At 59.1% G+C, this 24,001-nt stretch overlaps 8 protein-coding genes and 1 non-coding gene across 9 annotated transcripts; 7 read left to right on the plus strand and 2 right to left on the minus strand.

Moving 5' to 3' along the window:
* Positions 1-141: 141 nt before the first annotated feature.
* Positions 142-1,275, plus strand: ATG15 (putative lipase atg15; the record flags this gene model as incomplete). The annotated part of the gene is made up of 3 exons (XM_066772844.1): positions 142-150; positions 207-1,110; positions 1,214-1,275. 3 exons carry the CDS (start codon positions 142-144, stop codon positions 1,273-1,275), a joined length of 975 nt encoding a protein of 324 aa, XP_066638123.1.
* A 2,377-nt stretch (positions 1,276-3,652) lies between these two features.
* On the plus strand, positions 3,653-4,972 carry SLS55_001350 (uncharacterized protein; the record flags this gene model as incomplete). Its single annotated transcript, XM_066772845.1, has 1 exon — positions 3,653-4,972. The coding sequence occupies one exon, from the start codon at positions 3,653-3,655 to the stop codon at positions 4,970-4,972; it is 1,320 nt and encodes a 439-aa protein (XP_066638124.1).
* Positions 4,973-6,212: 1,240 nt separating this feature from the next.
* SIP5_1 (SNF1-interacting protein) lies at positions 6,213-6,521 on the plus strand (the record flags this gene model as incomplete). Its single annotated transcript, XM_066772846.1, has 2 exons — positions 6,213-6,220; positions 6,245-6,521. 2 exons carry the CDS (start codon positions 6,213-6,215, stop codon positions 6,519-6,521), a joined length of 285 nt encoding a protein of 94 aa, XP_066638125.1.
* Positions 6,522-6,615: 94 nt separating this feature from the next.
* Positions 6,616-8,873, plus strand: SIP5_2 (SNF1-interacting protein; the record flags this gene model as incomplete). Its single annotated transcript, XM_066772847.1, has 2 exons — positions 6,616-6,621; positions 6,645-8,873. 2 exons carry the CDS (start codon positions 6,616-6,618, stop codon positions 8,871-8,873), a joined length of 2,235 nt encoding a protein of 744 aa, XP_066638126.1.
* A 6,614-nt stretch (positions 8,874-15,487) lies between these two features.
* Positions 15,488-16,249, minus strand: SLS55_001353 (uncharacterized protein; the record flags this gene model as incomplete). The annotated part of the gene is given in 2 exon segments (XM_066772848.1): positions 15,488-16,228; positions 16,241-16,249. The coding sequence occupies 2 exon segments, from the start codon at positions 16,247-16,249 to the stop codon at positions 15,488-15,490; spliced, it is 750 nt and encodes a 249-aa protein (XP_066638127.1).
* Positions 16,250-17,348: 1,099 nt separating this feature from the next.
* Positions 17,349-18,830, plus strand: SLS55_001354 (uncharacterized protein; the record flags this gene model as incomplete). Its single annotated transcript, XM_066772849.1, has 3 exons — positions 17,349-17,355; positions 17,480-17,487; positions 17,751-18,830. The coding sequence occupies 3 exons, from the start codon at positions 17,349-17,351 to the stop codon at positions 18,828-18,830; spliced, it is 1,095 nt and encodes a 364-aa protein (XP_066638128.1).
* Positions 18,831-20,055: 1,225 nt separating this feature from the next.
* On the plus strand, positions 20,056-21,361 carry SLS55_001355 (uncharacterized protein; the record flags this gene model as incomplete). Its single annotated transcript, XM_066772850.1, has 2 exons — positions 20,056-20,062; positions 20,223-21,361. 2 exons carry the CDS (start codon positions 20,056-20,058, stop codon positions 21,359-21,361), a joined length of 1,146 nt encoding a protein of 381 aa, XP_066638129.1.
* Positions 21,362-22,142: 781 nt separating this feature from the next.
* SLS55_001356 lies at positions 22,143-22,248 on the minus strand. The gene has a single exon. It is a non-coding gene; the product is annotated as a tRNA-Val (tRNA).
* An 892-nt stretch (positions 22,249-23,140) lies between these two features.
* On the plus strand, positions 23,141-23,976 carry SLS55_001357 (uncharacterized protein; the record flags this gene model as incomplete). Its single annotated transcript, XM_066772851.1, has 2 exons — positions 23,141-23,148; positions 23,178-23,976. The coding sequence occupies 2 exons, from the start codon at positions 23,141-23,143 to the stop codon at positions 23,974-23,976; spliced, it is 807 nt and encodes a 268-aa protein (XP_066638130.1).
* Positions 23,977-24,001: the final 25 nt, after the last annotated feature.

Genomic DNA, 24,001 nt, shown 5'->3' on the forward strand with positions numbered 1-24,001 from the left:
ACCACGCTGCTCTCCTTCGCAGCCCTCCAGCCCGCCCAGGCCGACCTTGTCCCCCAGCATGGCGATGGCTCTGGCATCCTGCCAGTGCTCCCTCCCGGCGCTCCCAACGAAGGTGCGTCCAGGCAGCCGCTGACAAGGGATATGGACTTCGTGAGTATGCTCGGCCCGAACGCCGATCGCTGGAGCTGATACCGCTGTCGCAACAGACGCTGAAGCACATCTTCCACCATGGAACCCACAAGTACCCCGGCCTGCACCGCCGCTTGGACATCCACCCCGACGCTCCCTTGTGGGTCGCGTCCGAGGACGACCCCACGCGACGGGAGCCCGCCCCGCCCCTCCGCGCTCGCTCGCAAGCCCTCAACATCGAGCGCCTCGCAGACCGAAGCCCCGAGGCAATCAACCACATCCTCGAAACAAAGCGGCTGACTGGACGGGATGTTGTCTTCTCCGCCGACGCCTGGACCGTTGACGAGATTGCTGGTCCCAATGTCACGGACAAAGAGAGCGTGCTTACCTTTGCGAGAATGGCGGCAAATGCCTACGTCACCGATCCCACCAAACCCGAATGGTCCGATGTAAGGGGAGGCTTCAACTACACCGAGGATTTTGGTTGGGAGTCGGATGGTCTCCGCGGCCACATCTTCGCCGATACCGAAAACTCCACCGTCGTCATCGGCCTCAAGGGTACCTCGCCAGCCGTGTTCGATGGGTCCGAAACGACCACTAATGACAAGGTCAACGATAACCTCTTCTTCGGTTGCTGCTGTGGACAAGGCGGCTCCTACATGTGGCTCCAAGTCTGTGACTGCATGACGTCTACCTACTCCTGCAACTCGACTTGCTTGGTGGAGAGCATCAAGGAGAAGGGGAAGAACCGCTACTACTATGCGGTTCAGGATCTCTACCACAATGTCACTGCCCTATATCCGGATGCTGACGTCTGGATTTCCGGCCACTCTCTCGGAGGCGCCACGGGCAGTCTTCTTGGCTTGTCTTACGGCCTCCCCGTCATAACCTACGAGGCGCCAGGCGAGGCTATGGCTGCATCCCGGCTGGGGCTCCCCACCCCACCAGACTACCACCTTGGCAGGCACCAAGACAGAACAAGTTCCGGCATATACCACTTTGGTCATACAGCAGATCCTATGTACATGGGTCTCTGCAACACAGCAACCTCGGTTTGTACCATTGCTGGCTATGCCATGCAAAGTGTCTGCCACTCCGGCTCAGTGTGCACCTATGATACAGTCGGAGATCTCGGCTGGCGCGTAGGCGCCGGAACGCACCGGATCCAAGAGGTCATTCATGACGTACTCGAGAAATATGACGAAGTCCCTCCATGCACCCCGGACATTAGTTGTACCGATTGTTACAACTGGAAATTCTACGAGAGCAATGGCTCCGACACAACCACTAGCTCTAGGAGCAGCACAGCAACGACGACTCAGTCAAGGACCGAGACCTGCAAGACTCCAGGCTGGTGGGGATGTCTTGATGAGAGCACTACATCTGGTCCCGTGACCACGTCGACTAGCATCATTACGTCGACAACATGCGACACGCCTGGATGGTTTGGTTGCAACGACAAGACGACCCATACAGTTATTACAACCTCTAGAACCGTCTTTCCCGTCCCCACCACGACCATCACTTCGACCACGACTTCGACTTCGACTTCGACATCGGAGACGACCTCAACCACTACATGCGAGACTCCTGGCTGGTTCGGCTGCAACGACCCCACGACTACGACCACTTCAACGACCTCGTCCACTTCGTCCACTCCCTCCACCTCTGCCTCGACGGGAAACTGCGCCACGCCTGGCTGGTTCGGGTGCAACGACCCATCCACAACCACAGCACCAGCAACTTCTGCAACCCCCAAGCCATCTCTGAGCTCTGTGCCGTCAAGTACCGCAGCTTCCACCAGTGTGAGCTGCACTTCCAAGAACTGGTTCGGTCTCATTTGCGTCGATCCTTCGCCAACCGACAGTTCGGCCCCCGCTCCGACATCGCACCACAAGTGTGCTCACAGGAACTTGCTTGGACGCTGCAAGGAGTGGAAGGAAGAAGATGAACTGTGAGGGCAAGTCAGGACTACCATGGATGAAACAGACCATGAATTATTTCATTCGTTTAGAACTTCAGCATCACTGCGTATGGCGTTTTGTTCAAGGCAGGCGTCTTTGGGATTTGATTTTTGTTATGATACCGCAAGGAGGGAAATGGATGGTTGGGCGTAGATTGAGGATCTGACGCACAGTACATACACATTGGTTGGTATGATCTTTTATTGAGATCGAGTTTATATGAGCACATAAATCTCTTATTGCGTGCATGTGACTTTCCGGGAGACATGCTATTTGCTACGCAGCAAGTTCTTTACTAAGGCTGCTGTAAGCGACAGAGAAAAGCCCTCGATTTCAACTCTGCATCTATCTAAATAGGTCGACCTTGGTAGTCGGCAACGGTAGCAGGGAATCCCTTGGCTACAAAGGTAAGCTTGTTTATCTTTTAGATGAGTTGTGCAGGTTAGTAAACAGATAAGGAGTAGGCCTTGGTCTTACTGCGCTTCAATATCTCTCTTGGCATGCTGGCTCAGCTGGACGGGGTGGATACACGTGGCAAAGTAGATATCAGCTGTGAGGCGCTTAGTGCTGCGTCTAAGTAATGACATAGGAAGTTATAGTCTTCTCTTCGTCGGAACATAGGTATGCATTGATTCTGGGGTAACGAGATAAGCGGAGACAAGATACTACGCGATCTTCAAAAAAAAAATTGTGACACTTCATCCTCTAACGAGCCATGACTCGAAGGATAGCCTGACAGCGTTTACGAGGTCTTGGCCAGATCTCCACCAGGACCCATGGATAGGCGGTACCATGCCCGGTTGCATGTCGTTTGGAACCTGAGTTCCGCCGAATTGACACGGCAGCCAACAAGGTAGCGTGCCGTCTCTCCGACTCGGGCTGTTGAGCAGTGGGTAATGAATTGTTTAGTGAGGTGTGAGCGGTGAGGGCAGAAAAGGCAGGACAGGCTGCAGATGCATCAGATAAGATCTATGACGTGAGGACATACCTTTTACGTGAGAGGCCGGGCTCCGCGGGCGTCTTTGTCGACGCGGGCAAGGGTTTGCATGTCCGCGAAAGCCCGAGGCCGAGAGCGGGCGCACGTGTTTGCGCTTCTGGAAGAGGGCGTGGCCAATGGCAGGGCGGGAGCAGGCCAGGCCCTGTTCGCTCCCAGATCACGTCAATTGCATAGTGCATCGTTCACGCCTATCGAGAGCTAGCATGCGAGCCGGGGGCGCGGTACTCCTCCACCGCCCATGTCGAACCGCGAGTCCCTTCCTGTCTTCGCGAGCCCTCCGTCGCAAGAGCGCGCGGCTGTCCCCGGTCCAAATTTCCGCCCGACGGCATAGTCATGCCTAAAACGCTCGCAATGTGGGAGATACGCCGCCCGTCGCTGCCTCCCAGCACACCATCGCGCGCGGATATCCACCGCGCTCCGCTCCGCTTAAAAATCAACACCCTCAGCCGCAAGTAAGCCCACAAAGACTTCATCTGTCCGACGCGCCCACTTCTCCGCCGTGCATCCGCGCCCGCTTCCGCTTCCCACCCCGCGACCACCATCGTCGCCCCGCCAGCCCTCAATGGCGACCAAAACACCCCTCTCGTCCATCCTACCGCCGCTGTTGTTCGGAACCGCGACCTTCAACCACCAGTACAACAAAGACCCTTACGCCCTCGACACCACCGGCCTGGTGCGCTCCGCGCTCGAGAAGGGCATCCGCGCCTTCGACACGTCGCCCTACTACGGCCCGTCCGAATCGCTCCTGGGCGCCGCCCTCTCGACGCCGTTTGTGCGGGCCAACTTCCCGCGCGACGAATACTTCCTCCTCACAAAGGTCGGCCGCGTCGCGTCCGACGAGTTCGACTACAGCCCGGAATGGGTGCGGGCGTCGGTGGCGCGCAGCCTGCGGCGGCTGCAGACGCCGTACCTGGACGTCGTCTACTGCCACGACGTCGAGTTCGTGTCGGACGACGAGGTCGTGGCGGCGGTGGCGGAGCTGCGGCGGCTGCGCGACACCCACGGCAGCCTCCGGTACGTCGGCATCTCAGGCTACCCGGTCGAGACGCTGTGCCGGCTGGCGGAGCGCGTGCTGCGCGAGACGGGCGAGCCGTTGGACGCCGTCATGAGCTACGCTAATTTCACCCTCCAAAACACGTCGCTGGCGACCCGAGGCGTGCGGCGCCTGCAAGCCGCCGGTGTCGATGTCGTCCCCAACGCCAGCCCGCTCGGCATGGGCCTGCTGCGCCGCGAGGGCGTGCCCGTCGGCAGCTTGGGCGACTTCCACCCCGCGTCGGCCGCGCTGCGCCAGGCGGTCCGCGACGCGTCGGACCTGTGCGACATGCACGGCGAGCGGCTCGAGGTCATCGCGATCCGGTTCGCGCTCGAGACGTGGCTGCACGCGGGGAGTAGCGTTGGATCGCGCGGCGACCCGGCGAGCGGCGTGCCGTGGAGGCGGGAGCGCAACGAGGAGGTGGGCGGGCAGAAGCTGGGCGTCAGCGTCATGGGCGTCAGCCAGCCCGCGGAGCTGGACAAGACGATGATGGTGTGGCGCAGCATCCTCGACGGGCTCGAGGACGGGCAGAGCGTGGCGGACCGCGCCGGCCGCTGGAAGAGGGCGCACGAGTGGAGCCTCAACCGCAAGCGCGCGGTGCAGATTCTGGCCGAGGGCGTGCAGGAGTGCCTGGGCGACTGGGTCGACTTCGCGTGGGCCAGCCCCGACGAGGGCTTCGTCAACCGGCGCGCCAAGAGGAAGCAGGTCGAGGAAGGCGGCGAGGGGAAGCAGAAGACGCTCATGGGCAAGGAGGCCGAGGCGGAGGCGCCCTGGCTCACCCCCGCGGCCAGTCCCGAGCCCGAGGCGCGGGCGGGGGCGGAGGGTAACAAGGAGCTGCCGTTGAGGTGAGGATTGGGGAGGTTGGGGCTTGCTTTTTGCTGTTCACAGGGCGTTGCTTTTCTGGAGGGAAATCAATCATTCGGCCGGCGTGGGTGAATTAGCGCTTCGGCAGCATCATGCCTGTACGACGCCGTTGTTTGGGTATCTGATCGTCGCTTTATCACGAGAGACGCATGTACGTGGGCGAGTATAGAAGGCTAGGAAATCAAGGAAGAAAGGCCGAAGGAATGGCAGGAAAGCACCGGTGAATGCGGTGTCGTATTGGAATCGTGCCGCGACGTGCAGGTCTGCAAAGCACATCAGGGCGTAAGGCCATCGAATAGGAGGCCGGCTGAATCAGTAGCACGGCGGGAATAAATCGCTGGGCGGTGATGGTGACGCCATTGGGGCGGAAGGCGGAGGGCGCACGCAGGCAGCACAGCGTTTTTGCGCGGAGATCCGCCCGTGTGCACGGCGGGAGGCCGGCCCAGCGGTTCAGCAGCAGTGAGCAGTGAGCAGCCCGCGGCGGGGAGCAGATGGAGCGAGCGGGATCGGAGTCGAGAGATTGCAGGTGTCGTTCGGCGGCGTACGTCATGCCGCGGGCGCAACGGGCATGGCCAGCAAGCAGCGGCAGCGATGAGGAGCACATGTAGCCGGCTTTCCCGCGCCACCTAACCTCAGCCTCTGCCAGCGAACGCGGCAGTCTGCCCTCAAACGACTCGCCCTGCCACACTGCCTGACGAGGCTAAACGGCTCGCCGGCCAGAGCATCATCCTTGCATCGTAGCTCGACCGCCGACAGCGCACCGCCCGCCTCAGCCCAAACAGCCAAGGCCCAAGCCCTCCCGCTGGCTTACCACAACCCAGCCCGCGACCCGACTTCACCTTCCTCAACCCAGCCAAACCCCCCGCTACGCCATCCGTCGCCTGGCTATCAACGCCTGTCCACGCGACCACCGAGCCACACCGCACCCCAGCCCGCGATAAGCTTCGGTTCCAGCATGCGCCGCGGGTAAGGCGCTGTCTTGCTTTGACCGTCCAGGTGACACACGCGCCATCCAGAGCGACGCCTGCGTGCGCTCGCCAGCCAAGCCAAGCCGAAATCTCTGCTTTTCCTCCTCAGGCCTCCGCCGAGCCTGCTCTCCCCCCCAGCAATGGGCAACAACTCCAGCAGAGAGGGGCGGCCCGGCACGTCGCTGGGCCACTCGAGGTCGCACGACGGCCACTCGCACGGCTCTCAACAAGGCTCCCAGCACCAGTCCAGCGACCGCATGTACTCGTCGCGCACCGGCCGCAGCAGCAGGCCCGACCTCTCCTTCCTCGGCATCAGCACCGGCTCCGACAGAGATCCCCCCGAGTTCACCAGGCGCGAGACCAGGGCCGAGCGTGAGGCACGGAAGCGGGAGAAGGAGCGGATACTGAGGGAGCAGGAGCGCGAGCGGAGCATGCGCGAGGAGGGTGTTGACGGAGGCTACTTGGTCACTCTGGGCACCTACACCGGCCCGGAGGATTTTAGCAAATCAACAGTCCGCCAGCTGATGGTATGCCGTTCTCTTGCTTCAATGCAGCAGTGGAGCTGATAATCCCAGATCGAACGCCGCGTAGCTCCTTTCTGGAAGGGCCTCAATGACCACGAGGACACATGGACCGAGGCCCAGCTGGTGTGCGTCGTCAATGACCGTCCGCTGCCCGCCCCGGACGAGCCTCTCCCCGCCGATTTGGAGCCCGCGCGGACCGCCGAGTCGAGGAATCCCAAGTCGTCCGAGCAGAGCCTCAACGGCCTCATGGTGCCCATCACCGGCAGAACGCCCTCCAGCACCTCCGATGCCTCGGGTCGCCTTTCGCCCGGCCAGGGCGCCTTCTCGCTTCCTTCGGCCACTTCGCCTCTCGGTAACACATCCTCATCATCTCCCTTCTTCCGCGGCCGCGCGAAGACCCTCGCAGCCTTGACAACGTCGTCGAAGAATAACTCGCAAACTGATATGACGCCCCAAGAGGTCATGCTACCCAAGGATCCCTACGTGAACGGCCAGCGGCTCGAAGCATTCCTGTACAAAGACGCCTCCGAGTGCCCCATCTGCTTTCTCTACTACCCTCCCTACCTGAACATGACTAGGTGTTGCGACCAGCCCATCTGCTCCGAATGCTTCGTCCAGATCAAGCGGCCCGACCCCCATCCGCCCGAGCACCACGACCCGAACGATCCGAATGCCCCGCCTCCTTCGACTGAGCCCCAAGATGACTGTATGTTGGTATCCGAACCTGCCGCATGTCCCTTCTGCAAGCAGCCCGAATTTGGTGTTACGTATGAGGCGCCTCCATTTAGGAAAGGTCTCGCGTACCAGGGCCAGACCATTCAGCCTTCCGCCATGTCTTCGGCATCATCTCTTGCAGCTCCCGTATCACACGAGGGCGGGGGCGGGGGCGGAAGGAAGAGGGGCAAATCGCTGTCGGCAAACTCACCGCAGGTCATCACGACGGATATGGTGCGTCCGGATTGGGCGAAGAAACTCGCAGACGCACGAGCACACGCATTGCGGAGATCTGCCGCCGCTACCGCGCTGCACAATGCCGCATATGTGATTGGCAACAATTCCAACGAGGGCAGGGGATTCACGCTAGGTAGGAGGAGAAGAAATCTCTTGAGCAACGACAGCCCAAACAGCAGCGGCACAGGAACGCCACGAAATGGATCCAGCGACCCTCTGACTTCGCTTCTAGGTTCGTCAAGCAGCAGAGAACGCGGATCGGAAAGCCAGCAGCAGGATTCTTCGGGACGGCACGGCTCGCGGAGAAGTCGCATGGAGGACCTCGAGGAACTCATGATGATGGAGGCGATCAGACTCAGTCTTGCTGCGGAGGAGGAACGGAAACGGAAGGAGGAGAAGGAGGCGGATAAGAGGGCCAAGAAGGAGGAGAAGAAGAAGGCCAAGGAGGAGAAGAAGGCTCAGAAGTATGGTCGTAAGACTGGTTTCTTCCCCGTTGACGTCCCAGAGGATTCTCCCCAGCCTGGCCCTTCTGCACAGAGCGACTCGAAAGGGAAGGCGATCGACCGCTCCGGAGCTGGCTTCAACCCCATGAGTGAGCCCACGTCCACGCTCAACAACGGAGCCGCTTCGTCGGCGCGGGCAGATCCGCAGAAGCACCTCGAGGAAAGCAGAGCACGCATTCAGAAGCCTTCAGATTCGGTTGGTCCCGCTTCCCCCCTCGACCTCACCGGGCAGACATCTCATCGCATGGCACTCCGACAGCTCTCCAATGCGTCCTCGTCAGCGTCCTCGCTCGCCGAATCGGAAGAAGCGGATTCGCTGCGCCAGAACGGTGGTCAGGACGTGAACTCGGCCGGGTCTTCATTCGAGCCTTCCCCCAACACCAGCGGCCTAAGTCTCGGCGGCGGCGGCGGCGGTGCTTCCGCATCCTCCGATCCCAATGTTGGGACTGATACGCCTCCTGGTGGTGGTGCTGGTACCGAGCCCATGTTCAACTTCAGGAGCCTGGCGGCCGTCATCGGCAACGAGGACGAGAGGGAAAAGTCCGGGGCCGAGCACCTCGAAGACATCGGGCCCTCGACTCCTTCCCCGTTCAACGAGAAGGCTGACGGCCTCGAAGGGCTGCGGAAGGCTGCGGAAGCCCGCGCCGCCGCGGTCCCCGCGATCCCCTCATTGTCCCCCGCAGACGCGGAAGCTAATAACAGCGGCACGACGACCCGCAGCCGCGGCGACTCGGGCGAGAGCTCCTCCAGCAGCGCGCCGCCGCCGCCCGTCCTGGTCACCCCCGCCAGCCCTCCTCTCGACGGCAAGGCCCCGTCGCTGCCGATGCCGGATTTTGGCACCAGCGGCAGCGGCGGCGACGATTTGGATCGGAAGAGTGTGGGGGACGTGCAGGTTGACGAGCATGAGGGAGAGAGGAGGCATGAGACTGATGCTCATTGAATTTTTTTTTTTTTTTTGGAGGGGAGGGAGATGGTGATGGTGGTGGTGGTGGTGGTGGTGGTGGGGGGGATCATGACATGCGCGCGCGGACACGGACACGGACACACACACACACAGACACAGACACAGACACAGACGCAGAGAGCAACAAACAGTATGAGTACGGGAAGAACGAGTACGAGGAGGACGAAGAGTCCATCAATGACAGACAAATGGGAATTTCAACATTCGGATCACGGATCACGGGGCATGCATCATCACGGGCTCAAATGGGAACGGGAACCAACCGGGGGCGGGGGCATGTGCATTGCATTGCATCATGGCCGTCTTGTCGTCTTATCTACTGTGTTTCTGGGTTCTTGCTCCTCCTCCTAACTTTCCCCCCCTCCCCTCCCTTCTTCGGCTCCTGGCGGCGCGCGTATACGCACGTAGCGTAGGGTATGGTGTGTGGAACGTGTCGAGTGTGGATGGGAGAGTGCTTCTTCTCCTTCTTCTCTTTCCTCAAGACCGACAAGATCGATTCTGGGCATGGCATACAGCTTTTCCCCTTTTCCCCTCTTCCTGGATCTGGATTCTCTTGTGCGTTTCTTCGGCTTCTTCTTTCTCCGGGGGCTGGCTGGATGGTGGTGGGTGGTGGGTGTTGGGTGGTGGTGGGTATCTGCTAGTTCCACCCCTCTTTTTTTTTTTTTTCTCTCCCCTCTTCTCCCTTTTCTCTTGTGGTGTAGGAGGATGTTTGCAATGTCTTCTCTTTTTTTTTTTTTCTCCTTTTTGAAGAATGGTGGCTGGGGGGCGTTTTTGTTCTTTTTTTTTTCGGCGGAGGAGGGTAGAGAGAGGGCGGACTTGTTTGTGAGGGGGTGGGAAGTGTGAAGTGGGAAGTGGGAAGTGAGGGACTTTGTGTTTGGGTGTGTGTGTGGAAGTTGTGTGGTGCGGTGCGGTGTGGTGTTGATGGGGATGGGAGGGGGGCGCGGCGGTGGGGGGCAGGGTGGCTTGCTTTTTTTTTTCTCCCATTGTCCTTTTAACTCTACTATTGCGCCGATATGGGAAACCTTGCTAGTAAACTAACTTTTTTTCTTCTTCTTCTCTTTACTTTATATTTTCTTCTTCTTCTTCTTCTTCTTTACGGAGCCGAGCGGAGCCGAGCGGCTTCCTTCGTCGGTGCCGGTGGCTTGACTGCTTGTTTGCTTGCTCGCTTTCTCTTCTGATGATGATTGTCCTTCTTCTCTTCTGGCTTGATGCTTGGTTATTTTTTCCCTCCCCTTTCTGTGGTGTTTGTCGGGGTTCGTGGTGGATGTTTGTGTGGGTAGGGTGGGATGAGTATACACGTAACCTACGGAAAGAAGGGTGGAAAGGATGGTCGGGGGAGGGAGTGGGGCAATGGATCGTGGCGTCTTTCCTTTTCTTATCTATCATCGGAGCAAATAGTGGGAAATTTTAAAGATTGGTCAATGTTTTCTCGAAGACCTTGCTCTTGTAGATATCTTCTCCCCGTAGCCGAAAAGGCCGGAAGAAGGGAGGGGGGGGGGGAGCTGGCTGATGGGCCCACAGGGTGGAGGAGAGTTAAAGCCGTTCGTTCTGTTTGGCTTCTGTTAGGCGGTAGAGGGAGGAGTTGATGCGAAGGATGGATAGTACTTCAGCATTTTTGATACTCTGTCTCTCTCTCTCTCTCTCTCTCTCTCTCTCTCTGTGGTGATAGACGATATCTATGTGACAAAAAAAGCAGTTTCACGGAAAGTTGTGATCTTGGCTGCCCTGCCCAGCCCAGCAGCTTTAACAGGCGACCGCTCTGCCGCCAGCTCTCTCTGCCTTGCGATACTTACTCCTCAGTTCAATTGCAGTGTGACGTTGACGCCGTCCATTTGTTTTCTTGGTTTTTTTTTTTTGCTCCTACGCCTTTTTTTTTTTTCGCCAGAGAAACCGGGACCAAACAGCACCAGCCTGCACTGCCATTACCAACGAAAGTATACTACCCCCCCTCCCCTCCCCCAACACACCGGTACAGCCACCGACTCTCCGATTGCCACCTTTGTCGAAGCGTCGTTACCGGATTCCCATCACCACCACTGACTGCGGCGGTCGAAGACGGCGAACGCCTACGGCGCACGGGTTTTCGTGCCCAGCAGCTCGCAGCCAGTTGTTGCTCCAGTGGCTACACAAGAGTCCATTTCCACAGTATTGGAGGGCTTCGCCGGGATTTTCTGGCCGCGTTGGGGGAAAAGAAAAGAAAAGGGGGCCTCGTCAGCGCTGCGTTTGGGGAGGGGGAAAGAGAAGTGCGATCATCCGTGTCCGCACTGCAAAGGTAGAAAGCCACGTCACGAACTCGGAAGCTGCCCAGTCCTTGACGGTGCATGCAGCCTTGCCCCGTGTGAAGCGCGTGGAGAGCGTGGAGTTCATGACTGAGAGCTCCAGCAAGCCTCTAGCCCTCCCGCGCAACACGCGTTATTGGGACCGCTGCCGCAAAAGGAGCCAGGTCGGGATTCGATGCAGGCCACTCGGATAGAAGCAGTCCGCAAGCGAGGGACCAAGAAGATGTAGAAAGAACAGCGCTGATGTGTAGTAGCTTTCGTCGCCATATCGCATGGGATGATGGATGCTGGAAGTCCGATTTAGTTCTATGAGGCAGAAGATGCGGTTTTATGCTACACTCACGGACTTAAGATGGTCACTGGACAAGTAAATGGAATGGTGTAGGTCCCGAAAGGCAACAATCCAACGCTGATTTGACTCTGCAAGGCTGACCGAGCAAGTTGTTATTGGCGATGTTGCCCTGCTACTACGTATACCCTTCTGTATCGATGACCTGACATTCGAGCAGGGACAGGAGGGGTCGTCGGGAGCCTGATGAAACCAGGACTCGGCCTTTTGGCAATGGTTCCCGAGGCGGCAAGAGTAGGGGATCGCCCGCGCCGGGTTGAGGGATGGCGACTATCTTGTTCTTCTACGGCCGTGGGGATTCTCAGGCCTTGGCTTTCAAATTCGTTGGACCCTGCTTCGTTTGGGGGCTATACACCTTCGAAGATGGGCTGCTCAAGAGCGGTCTACGCCGGGAGAGGGCTTTAAGATGATTTATATGAGATTTTTTCCTTGTCATATGTCGCGTTCTCTTGTAGGTAGTTCTGCGCTATCTGATACGGAGGAGGCGGGTCCAAGGGGTTCAACAATCAAACCTGTTTGTAAGTACTCACTTACCTTAACCAAACAAACATAGCTATTTCGGCAAAGAGAACACAGTTCTCAAAGTAGGTGAATTGCTGATTCATTCTTTCCGTTTTGCACGTCTGCTGCCAGGCAAGAACAGTTCGGTCGGCAACCGCAAGGTCTCACAACGCCACATCTCTGTTGCACACAACAGTGCTCCATATCGCGATCAGTCCGGTCGGTACCTACATGGCAGTGCCTCCTCCAGCAAAAGCACCACCCACACAAAACAAAGAACGAACCAAAAAAGGTCAGCAAAAACTTGCTCTCACAAGCCAACCAACCCTGTGTGCTCGTCGTCGGCCCTTCCGCCAGCACGAGCCAGCCCTTTGCAGCACGAGCCGCCGCTACCGTCTCATCTTCGCACGTCGAAAGGACACGACATTAGCCCGATGCGGCTACCATTCCGTCCGCTAGGGAGTTGATAAGTTCCAGTGCTGGTACCGGCGCTCGGGTCGGGTCGGTGGTGTACTGGTAGAGTTTCGCGCATCTGGGGGGAGGCCGAGCGAGCGAGCGAGCGAGCGAGCGCTTGGTCCGAGTGTTGGTCGCTCTGCTTTCTGGTCGCGATGGGAAGAAGACACGCGTGCCGCCGGTTAACTGCTGCACACGGGATGACTGTTGGTTTGCAAGGAGAGATGTGGACGGGCGGGGGAGATGTTGCTGATGCGGAGAGAGAGGAAAACGAGGAGTGGCGGGAGGTATGGATCTCTCCTCCCGGCTCAGCACCCCTGGCCCGCTCGATGAACCGCTTACTAAGCCGTGTCGGCCTCTTCGAACCAGGTACTGCCAATATCTCGAGTGCGCGAGACAAGAGAAAAGTAGAGTGGTGGTAGATTTTAGATCACGGGTTCACTGATGATGCTACCACTCTTCCTCCACGGGTAGTTGAGCCCATCATATGGACGTGGATGCGGCTCTTGAAGCGCGTAAATCAGTCCAGATATTGGATTACCTACGTAAGGAAGACGCGGGTTGGCTCAACTCTTCCATCACACGCTGTGGCAGCTCTCACCGACCGGTCCGGGGGCCCGCTCGTCGCTTTTGCTGTTGAATCTTCCCTTTGTTCACGGTCTTGAACTGCAATGGTAGGCGTCACTCGTAAGCTGCTCGAGATGGGCTAAGCGTTGCTGACAACCCGGAGAATGAAGAGAATCGGTGAGATGAGTCCCGTCTTCCTGCGCGGCGTTTGATGGTCCGCAGTTCCTGACGTTGCTGCGAAGGGAGCCAATACTGAGAATAGCAAGACACAACCTCTCGGAAGAGGCCGTGACCGGCATCTTGTTGACCTCCGTTCTGCCTCAGACAGAAAGGTGAAAAAAAAGGAAAGATAAGGAGAGCATCCCTCGAGATGGACTCGAGCGAGAAACTGGATGCTGCATATTCAACAGCGAGAAGAACGAGATGGTGATAGGTAGATAAGAAAAGGCAACACAGATAAGCGCTGCGCTTATACACGTCTTGCACGAAAGGCGACAGAACGCGACTTCAATCGCCGAACGAAAATACATACCGCTGCCCAGCGCCCCGTTATCCTACATGGCGAAGAGCGCTGGCCAAGCTCGAGGCAGAGGAGAAGCCTTTTCTCACACCAAAGCGGCGACGAGAAGGAAAGAACAAGCGGCGGAGATCACACCCTATAAGCAGCTTACTTACACCATGCTCTCTCTCTCTCTCACTCGGACCGCCTCAACAATCTCACACCACCATCGGACGCGTCCGATCGGAACCCACCCACGGCATCCGTCCATCCGTCCGTCCGTCGATAGCAAAATAAATAATAACGCGCGCAACAACGATAGGAAGCGCGGGAAGAAACAGCATTGGAAAGAGTAACCCCCCACTAGCGTTGCCCGAAACGGCAGCCAAGACGCAGAAATGCCGGTGTGGATCCCCCTCCAACGCACGCGACACACGCGCGCGTTTGCCGGGAACCCTGCCCCGGTCCATGGGTCCCCGGGCCCCCTCTTTCCCCACTCCTCCCCCGAAAAGCGACACATGTCCGGACGGCGGGAGGTCCCTTGCAGAAGACGACGCGCGCATGCAGGGTCACACATAACGAAACGGTTGCATTATTACGGGCAAACCCATCATCATCATGTCGGTCGTCGTCGGCAGCCCCGACAGCTGAAAAAAGGGTGCGAGATAAGTGCAAAGTAGTATTAATCGTTGCTTTGATAGAAAGAAGGATCACAAGCCAATGGAATCGCACACTCGTTCGTTTCCCATTTACGGTTTTGGGTCCGAGAGCTGATGATGATGACGATGATGATATGGTGCATGACGGGCGGGGGAAGAAGATGGGATGTTTTTGCCGTTTGCCGTTTGCCGTCGCGGCGGACCGGAAACGGTGGTCGTACAGGCTACCCTGCCCTATCTATCGATAGAAGCGTTCTAGAAGCCGGCTAGAAGGGACCGAGAAGGAAAAAGAAAAACAGATGTTTCGACGGAGCTAGCTGCGGAACTGCCTTCGCCATCGCCTTCGCCACCTCGCTTTGCTCTTAGCGTTCCTTGTGGAAAAGAGTCTCGACGCGCTGTAGCAGTAGTCGGTATAGAGGACGCGCGAAGCAGAAGAGAGCGCATGCTCAAAGCCGCTTCGACAAGCCGGCAACATAACATGCATAAAAAAAGAGAGAGAGAGAGATAGAAGCATAGATACTTCCGAACCGTGTACATCGTAACCAAATCGACCGATCCAACAGCCCTCCCCGCCCTCTTGTACCACAGTACGTAACGTGTTATGGCCTGTGGACCCTACCTACGCTACTGTGGATCTCGCCGAACCTTTCCCAACCAGCGGCCATGTTTTATCCAGCACTACTCTCTCTCTCACCTTGCACCACGACCGACGTTTTTCTCTTCTGTGCCTCTCGTGAGACAGATAGCGCCTTTCGCGCGCTTACGATAGGTGGCGTTTCCCGTGGCTTAGCTTGGTCTCGCGTAAAAAGGAAGACAGTAGTCGTCATCATCGACCGAAGCGAGCTCGAGCCAGATCCTGTACGTGTGTGCACGAGTCAAACGCAAAAGTCTCACCGAGTCACGGAAAAAGTAAATGATAACCAGGAAGAGGCGGGATCGAAGAGCCAAAGCGCCATCGTAATCGTTTGGGCGGGATAAGCCGCCGTCGCTCCGCGTGGGGGAGGGAGAGGGAGTGGTCGTAGCAATAGATTGTGGGACAGGACTAGCAACGCCTCCTCCTCCTCCCCGCTCTCACACCACCCGGCCAACGGTTGTATGTGCTGTGTAGATCATATCTTCCCATCTTTTTCATTCGTCGGCCTCTTCGCTTATCGTTACAGAGACTGCCGTTTTCGTACGGTACATTCAGCGAGTAAACTTGTGTAATATTTCGTTCCCAAAACAAATAGTCATTTCTTTCCCCCCCTCGAATCCAACGCCGATACCATGCTTCGCGTACTTTTTTACAACTTGGAGAAGACGGTGGGAACCTGGCCGCTCATGTCGACGAGCGTGCTCTTGTTCTTGACCCAGGCCTCGAGGCCCTTGCGGCCGTTCTCGACGCCGACGCCGCTGCTCTTCCAGCCGCCGACGCTCATCTCGGCCGGGCTCTCGCCCCACGTGTTGATCCAGGTGATGCCGGCCTGCAGCTGCTGGACGACGCGGTGCGCCGCGTTGAGGTCCTTGGTGAAGACGCCGGCGGCGAGGCCGAGCGGCGTGTCGTTGGCGCGGGCCACGGCCTCGTCGACCGTCTTGTACGGCAGGATGCTCATGACGGGGCCGAAGATCTCCTCGCGGACGATCTTCATGTCGTCGGTGCAGTTGGTGAAGACGGTGGGCCGCACCCAGAAGCCGTCCTTGAGCGCTTGCGGCAGCCCCGCGGGCGCGCCCGGCCCGCCGCACAGCAGCTTGGCCTTGTCGACGTCGGCGCCGTGCTGGATGTACGCCACCACCTTCTTGTAGTGCACCTCGCTGACGAGCGGGCCGAAGTTGGTGTTGGGGTCGAACAGGTCGCCGGCGCGGATGTACTGCATCTTGTCCGCCAGCGTCTGCTCGAACGCGGGCAGCAGCGACTCGGGCACGAAGACGCGCGTGCCGTTGGTGCACACCTGGCCGGTGCTGAAGAAGTTGGCCATCATGGCGCCGTCGACGGCCGTCTCGACGTCGCAGTCGGGCAGGATGATGCACGGCGACTTGCCGCCCAGCTCCATGGTCACGTACTTCATGCCGCCCGCCGCCGACGCCGCCACCTTGGCCCCGGTGCTGACCTGCCCGGTGAAGGAGACCTTGGCGATGGCCGGGTGCGCCGTCAGGTACGCGCCCACGTCGCCCGCGCCCTGGACGATGTTGAAGACGCCCGGGGGGACGCCGGCCTCGGTGTAGATCTGGGCGAGCGTCTCGGCGTGCAGCGGCGTGAACTCGGACGGCTTGTAGACCATGGTGTTGCCGGCCGCGAGGCAGGGTGCCGACTTCCACAGGGCGCTGCGGGCGTCGTCTTGTCAGCCGGGTGCTTCGTGCTCGTCAATTGGGCAATGCGTACATTTGGATGGGGTAGTTCCAGGCGCCAATGCCGGCGCACACGCCGACGGGGTCCTTGCTGGTGTAGACCCAGGCGTCGTCGCGCAGGCGCACCGTCTCGCCGTTCAGCCCGCCGCCGGCCACCATGTTGGCAAAGTATTCGAGCACATCGGCGCCGGTGACGACGTCGACGGTGCTGGTCTCGCTGAAGGCCTTGCCCGTGTCGTGCGTCTCCTGGCGGGCGATGTCGTCGTTGCGGTCGCGCAGCAGCTGCACGGCCTTCTGGAGGATGCGGGCGCGCTGCACGGGCGGGGTGGATGCCCAGGAGGGGAAGGCCTTCTGGGCCGAGGCGATGGCCGAGTCGATGTCGGCGTGGGAGGCCTGTTGGATGGTGGCAACGGGCTGGTTGGTCGAGGGGTCAATGCTCTGGAACGTCTGGCCGGACGACGCAGGCTGCGGCTTGCCGTCCCAGAACAGCTGGCGGGTTGCGTAGGACATGGTGGTGAGGAATCGGGCGGAGGCGCGGGCGGGGGAGCGTGCGGGCGGGACGGAGGTGAGGGACGTTGGAGCTCGAGCTGGAGCGGGCGCTGGCGAGCTTGGGCGGGCGATAAGCGACGGGCGAAGAATGGGATGCAGCACCCGGAGAGGCGATGAGAAGAGCGTCGAGGGCGCCAGGACTCGAGATACAGAGCTGCTTATCGCGCAGCTTGCTCGGCGGGCAGCGTTACGTAGGGGGGCCTCGGCGGCATCACAGGGCGGTTCAAAACTTTTCGTTAGCCTCCACCGATACGTGCAGGGCGGGCAGGGATGCGCAGTGGGGCCCGGCGCCAGGCACGCTTGGCCGGGGCCAGCATGGTGGACGCCCGCCAAACGTCACCGGCCGTGCGCTGCAGCTGCAACACTCGCTAGGCCTCGACGCTGGCCGCAAATGCCGCCAGCACTGCGAGTCCGCGGCCGGCTCACCGACACGCCCGATCCGCCGAAAGAAGGTGGACTGACAGCCGTGCGATGGCTCCGATTGCTGCTACTCGACGAGGCTCGAGCTGCGCGCCGACGACACCCTAGCCCGCCGTCAGCCTCCGCCAAAATTTCATTAGTACCCGTCCTCCCAGCTCTTTCTCCCGCGACACCCAGCGCTCTCTCTCCCTCGCCCGCCCATTGTCTCTCTGCCTGCCTCTGCCTGCCTCCGCCACCATGACCACCACCCAGCTGCCCGCCAACGTCGCCAATGACTTTGACTTTGTCATTGTCGGCGGCGGCACCGCTGGCTGCGTCATTGCCAGCCGCCTGTCCGAGTACCTGCCCAACAAGAAGGTGCTCATGATCGAGGCCGGCCCGTCCGACTTCAAGGACGACCGCGTGCTGCTGCTCAAGGACTGGCTCAACCTGCTGGGCGGCGAGCTCGACTACGACTACCCGACCACGGAGCAGCCCAACGGCAACTCGCACATCCGCCACTCGCGCGCCAAGGTGCTCGGCGGCTGCTCCTCGCACAACACGCTGATCTCGTTCCGCCCGTTCAAGTACGACTGCGACCGCTGGGTCGAGCAGGGCTGCTCCGGCTGGGACTTCAAGACCTTCACCCGCGTGCTCGACAACCTGCGCAACACGGTCCAGCCCGTCCACGCCCGCCACCGCAACCAGCTGTGCAAGGACTGGGTCGAGTCGTGCTCGTCGGCCCTGAGCATCCCCGTCATCGACGACTTCAACCACGAGATCCGCAGCACCGGCGCCCTCAAGCAGGCCGTGGGCTTCTTCTCCGTCTCGTACAACCCCGACGACGGCCGCCGCAGCTCCGCCTCGGTCGCCTACATCCACCCCATCCTGCGCAACGACGAGCGCCGCCCCAACCTGACCATCCTGACCAACGCCTGGGTCAGCAAGATCAACGTCGAGGGCAACAGCGTCACCGGCGTCGACGTGACCCTGCAGAGCGGCGAGAAGCGCGTCCTCCGCTCCAAGGCCGAGACCATTCTCTGCGGCGGTGCCGTCGACACGCCCCGCCTCATGCTCCTGTCGGGTCTCGGCCCCCGCCAGCAGCTGCAGGACCTCGGCATCAACGTCGTCCGCGACCTGCCCGGTGTTGGCGAGAACCTGCTCGACCACCCCGAGACCATCATCATCTGGGAGCTGAACAAGCCCGTCCCCCAGAACCAGACGACCATGGACTCGGACGCGGGCATCTTCCTGCGCCGTGAGGCTGCCAACGCCGCGGGCAAGGACGGCGACATTGCCGACGTCATGATGCACTGCTACCAGATCCCCTTCTGCATGAACACTTCCCGGTGAGTACAGCCCCCCCGGACTCCACTGACACTTGAGCTGACCAATTGGCCAGCCTGGGCTACGATACCCCCATCGATGCCTTCTGCATGACGCCCAACATCCCCCGCCCGCGCTCCAAGGGCCGCATCTACCTCACGTCGGCCGACCCGTCGGTCAAGCCTGCGCTTGACTTCCGCTACTTCACCGACCCCGAGGGCTACGACGCCGACACGCTGGTGGCCGGCTTCAAGGCTGCGCGCAAGATCGCCGAGCAGGAGCCTTTCAAGTCGTGGCTCAAGCGCGAGGTGGCGCCCGGCCCCAAGATCCAGACGGACGAGGAGCTCAGCGAGTACGGCCGGCGCGTGGCCCACACGGTCTACCACCCGGCGGGCACGACCAAGATGGGCAACGTCGCCCGCGACCCCATGGCCGTCGTCGACGCGCAGCTCAAGATCCGCGGCCTCCAGGGCGTGCGTATCGCCGACGCCGGTGTCTTCCCCGAGATGCCGACCATCAACCCCATGCTTACTGTTCTGGGTGTTGGCGAGCGTGCTGCTGAGCTCATTGCCGAGGCGTGGGGCTGGAAGGGTCTCCAGAAGGAGAAGCTCTAGATGGATTGGATGGGATTGGATTCTTTTGTCAAAAAACTTGGGCTAGATGGGATTGATTTAATTGGCGCTTAGTGTGGATACCATTATGTACTCGCATCTGTGTGATGTGCCGCAGACGAGCAACGAGAGAGACAGAGACAGAAAACAAAAATAAAGCCACGAATATTAACGACAAACCAAAAACAATCAGGCGTCCCCTGGAGTCATGTGAGAGAGGGTCGGTGTTTGAGGATTGGGGCGGTGGCAGCGGCCGGGGGCCTCGATCCGACCTCGGCTCTACTTTCTGTCTGACAGCTCGATCGCCCCGCGTCGCGCCATCGATTGCCAGAGCGCGCCGGCCCTTCTCCGCAGCTCGGCCCTTGACCCAACGTCGAGTCCTCTGAGATACCGGAAACAACGGCAACACCAGCGCAACCACCGGCCAATAGGCTTTCTGCTCACTAGACATCGCATCTCTTGTCGCCAACGTTCGAATTGACCCTTCTTCTCCGCCGCCCGTGTTTCCAGTCGCTTTCCTTGAGTCACAGTCCCGTACCTGACACTACCTTGCTTCTCTTGGCTCTATATCCCGTTCTCGTACCCTTTTGCCGTCTTGACTTCAGTTTTCTCTTCAGCAATGTCGACTTCTGAAAGCGGAGATGGGAGGTAAGTGTCTCCATACCGCATCAGCAACTGCATTCCGCTTTCAGTCAAGAACCCTACCGCTCATGCATCCCCACCCTCAGGCCCATCCACATCCTCTTCGTCGGCGCTGGAGCAGTAGGTTGTTTCTACGCCTCACGGCTTCACCACGTAAGTTCCCCAGACCATCCAACCTTCCCTCCCACCGTCCCCCTTCCCACTGCAATCCTCCACCCACTCACCCACTCACTCATCCACTCCCCTCACCAGCCGACCAAAAACATCCACGTCTCCCTCGTCTGCCGCTCCAACTACCCCACCATCGCCGCCTCGGGCGTAACCCTCGAAACCCGCGCCTTCGGCACCTACACCTTCACGCCCTCCGCCGTCTTCCCCTCCATCAGCGCCGCCGCCGCCGCCGCCACCTCATCGCCATGGGACTACGTCATCGTCACCACCAAAGCCTTGCCGGACGTAACCGACGACAGCGCGGACATCGCGCCGCTCGTCGACGCCGAGACGTGCGTCGTGCTGATCCAGAACGGCGTCGGCATCGAGGCCGCGCACCGCGCGCGCTTCCCGCGCAACCCCATCGTCTCGGCGGTGACGGTCATCAGCGCCGAGCAGCTGCGCCACGGCTACGTGAGGCAGAATCGCTGGACGCGGATTAGTATGGGCGCGTATACGGATGGGTTGGCGGCGGCGGCCTCCTCCTCGTCCGCCGCCTCCGCCGCCTCCGCCTCGCCGTCGTCGTCGTCCGAGCTCGCGGACCTCGCCACGCGCGGCGTCGCCTGCGTAAGGGAGCTAGTCCACCTGTTCAACGATCTCGGCGGGTTGAAGGATGCAGAGGCACACACCGAGCTCGAGCTCCAGCAGATCCGCTGGCACAAGCTCACCATCAACGCGGCCATGAACCCGTCCGCCATCCTCTCGGGGGGCCGCGGCAACGCCGACATGGTGCTCGACCCCGACCTGCGCGAGCACCTGCGCGGCGTCATGCAGGAGATCTGGGACGCGGCGCCGCGGGTGCTGGGAGCGGCGTTCCCCGCGTCGCTGGCCAGCCCAGAGCAAGTGTTGAGGAGTACGGAGAGGAATAAGGGCGGGAAGCCGAGTATGCTGTTGGATTGGGAGAGGGGCGCGCCGTTGGAGACGGAGGTTATTCTGGGACTGCCGATTAGGATTGCGAAGAGTAGGGGGGTGGAGTTGCCGAGGCTGCAGACGGTTTATGCGTTGTTGAGGAGTCGGGTGGCTATGCGGGAGAGGGAGGGGAGGGAGAAGAGGGAGGGTGGTGGCGGGGCTGCGAAGGGGGAGACGAAGTTGTGAGTGATCGGGGCTGAGAGGGAGACGGGGGTTGTGGAGGGGTGCTGAGAGGGAGACGGGGGTTGTGGAGGAGTGCTGAGAGGGAGACGGGGGTTGTGAGAGAGTGCTGGTTGAGAAGTGAGAAGGGTGGAAGCTGTCAGTCTGCTCTTTTCTCTGGCTTTTGCTGCCGTCTTCTATTCGACTGGAAGCGTGTCGACAGTCCGGAAGTGGTTTGGTTCCGTCGTGCCGGCTCCTGAACGCTGATGTCCCCCCCCTTTTTCTGTGTATAGAAACGCCCCGTCAGTACAAGAACACCATTGAACTTTCAGACGGACTCTCTCTCCCTGCGCTTCGTCCCCCACGCTTTGCGTTATGGTCTCATCCTCGGGTATTCGGGTCCGTGTTGCTCTCTCGGTCCGACGCTCGGTCCGACTCCCGGTCCGACCACGCCATCCGTAACCGAAATTTCCGCGCTCCACCGCATCTTCCGACAGCGAAAGAATGAAGAAAAAAAAAAGAAAAAAGGCAGCCCGAGGACCCGTACTACACAGGCACATTGCAGTCCACGTTTACTGCCGTCCAAAAGTCCCACAAGCTGCGTGACTCCGGCCTGAAGTCGGGAAATGAGTTCAGCTGCCGGCATGCAGATGCATATCAAAAAGAACAGCCTGTCCGCCTGTACACAGTTTCTTCTCCGAAGAAGAAGGAACTGTGTCTACGGTCGGACCGCCGCACTGTCCACTGCGGGAAAAAAGAATTCTCCACAACTTCACCAGGCTAAGCGTGCGCTGGACAAAAGAGATTGTACGACGGCCGAGGTTTGAACTCGGGACCTTCAGTGTCCAGAAGCGTTGCGTTAGACGCATTGCAACCTGTTAGACTGACGTGATAACCAACTACACCACCATCGCTCGATGAAAGGGAAATCGTTTCAGATGTATTTATACACGTAGAAATGGAATCTCGCCCTTGTGTGCCAGCCGTTACTATGTTCAAACACACTATCATCGATTTCTGCTAAGAACACGAAGGGCATATGTATATCAGCTGGGATTTTGGGAAAGCGAACCACAGGCTGAGTTCAACAGACGTACCTGCGTTTAATATGTATGTCGGTATCGCTGTCGCTGCAAGGGAGTTTGTCTCCGGTCAGCGCTTGTGAGTGCGTTGTAAGCAATTCTTACCTATTGAGAAGAAAACATCTTTGTACGGCAATAGCTTTCGCTCCGTTAACACTCAATGCTTTCGTTTGGGCTTATGTGAGAGGCTGCGTGCGTGCATTGCGCGTGCATTGCATGTGTGACATGGCGTGCAGCGACAGGCGTGGGCAAAACGCCACACACGAGGCGAGAAGCGAGGCAGACAGCACAGCTCGCCTTGGCGGCTCATAATCGGCCGACCGGCTGCCAAAGGAAGAAAAGCATGGCGGCGGCTAAGCATGCGCAGCAAGCAAGCCGTTCAGCCGTACCGGCTTCAGCCTGGGTACTTAAGTTCCCTGGAGACTGACGTGGAATGAGGGTTGATCCTTTTGTCGTACTCAACGACTCATTTCAGTGTTCGATTTCGGCTGCTCGCCAATACCGTCCGTAATGGCGACCGACGCGGAGCTGTCGGCAGAAGACTACAATGTGGCGTGGATCTGCGCACTCCCAGATGTCGAGCTGGATCCGGCAAGGCTCATGCTTGATGACGAGCACACGACTCCATCCATCGACAGAAACTTCGACGATACCACGTACATTTGCGGAAGGGTAGAAGAACATCGAGTCGTTGTAGCCTGTCTCCCAGAAGGCGAGACCGGCAATGTCAGCGTCAGTCGGTTGACATATCCACTATTCAGAAGCTTTCCGAACATCAAGATTGCCCTACTTGTTGGCATAGGCGGTGGAGTCCCTCGTCCAAGTCGCGGAGGGAACCCACTCGATGAAATTTACCTCGGCGACGTAGTGATCGGCTTCCCTGGTGATGGAGAAGATGCAGTTGTCTACTACGACCGAGGCAAGGTCACGGTTGACGGCGGGTATGAGAGGAAAGGCAGAGTTCAAGATCCGGACTGGCACATCAAGCAAGCACTTGGCATTCTCCAGTCGAATCACAGATTGAAGAAGACAAAGTTCAACGACCATCTCATGAAGCTCAACGAGTTTCCAGAGTTCGCAATGCCTGGAAGAGACCAAGATTATTTATTCAAGCCTGAGTACTACCACGAGAAAGAGGAAGAGAGCTGTGAATCCTGCGACACAGAACAACTCGTTCAGCGGCCGAAGCGCACCGATGCACACCGGAATACATTCGTATTCCACAAGGGCAGGATTGCCACTGGTAACTCTGTTATCAAAAAAGGAGAACGAAGGGACGAAATCAGCAAAAACTGTGGCGGTGTACTTTGTATTGAGATGGAAGCGGCAGGTGTCAATGTCAATGGGAGTTGTCTTGTCATAGGTGGGATATCCGACTACGCAGACTCCCACAAGAATGACATGTGGAAACTTCACGCGGCTAAGAATGCTGCCGTTTTTGCCAGAGAACTGCTGCACATTATACAGGCGAGCAAAGTCAAGACAATCAGGGAACATGTCCGAAGCGAAAAAATGCCAGTTCTGGCACAGGAGCCTGGGCCCGAAACCAAATTGCCATAAACCATCGCTTTGGACCACAACAACA

Source organism: Diplodia seriata (assembly GCF_021436955.1).
Source record: "Diplodia seriata strain FDS-637 chromosome Unknown scaffold_1, whole genome shotgun sequence".
In the NCBI taxonomy this organism is placed as follows: Eukaryota; Fungi; Ascomycota; class Dothideomycetes; order Botryosphaeriales; family Botryosphaeriaceae; genus Diplodia; species Diplodia seriata.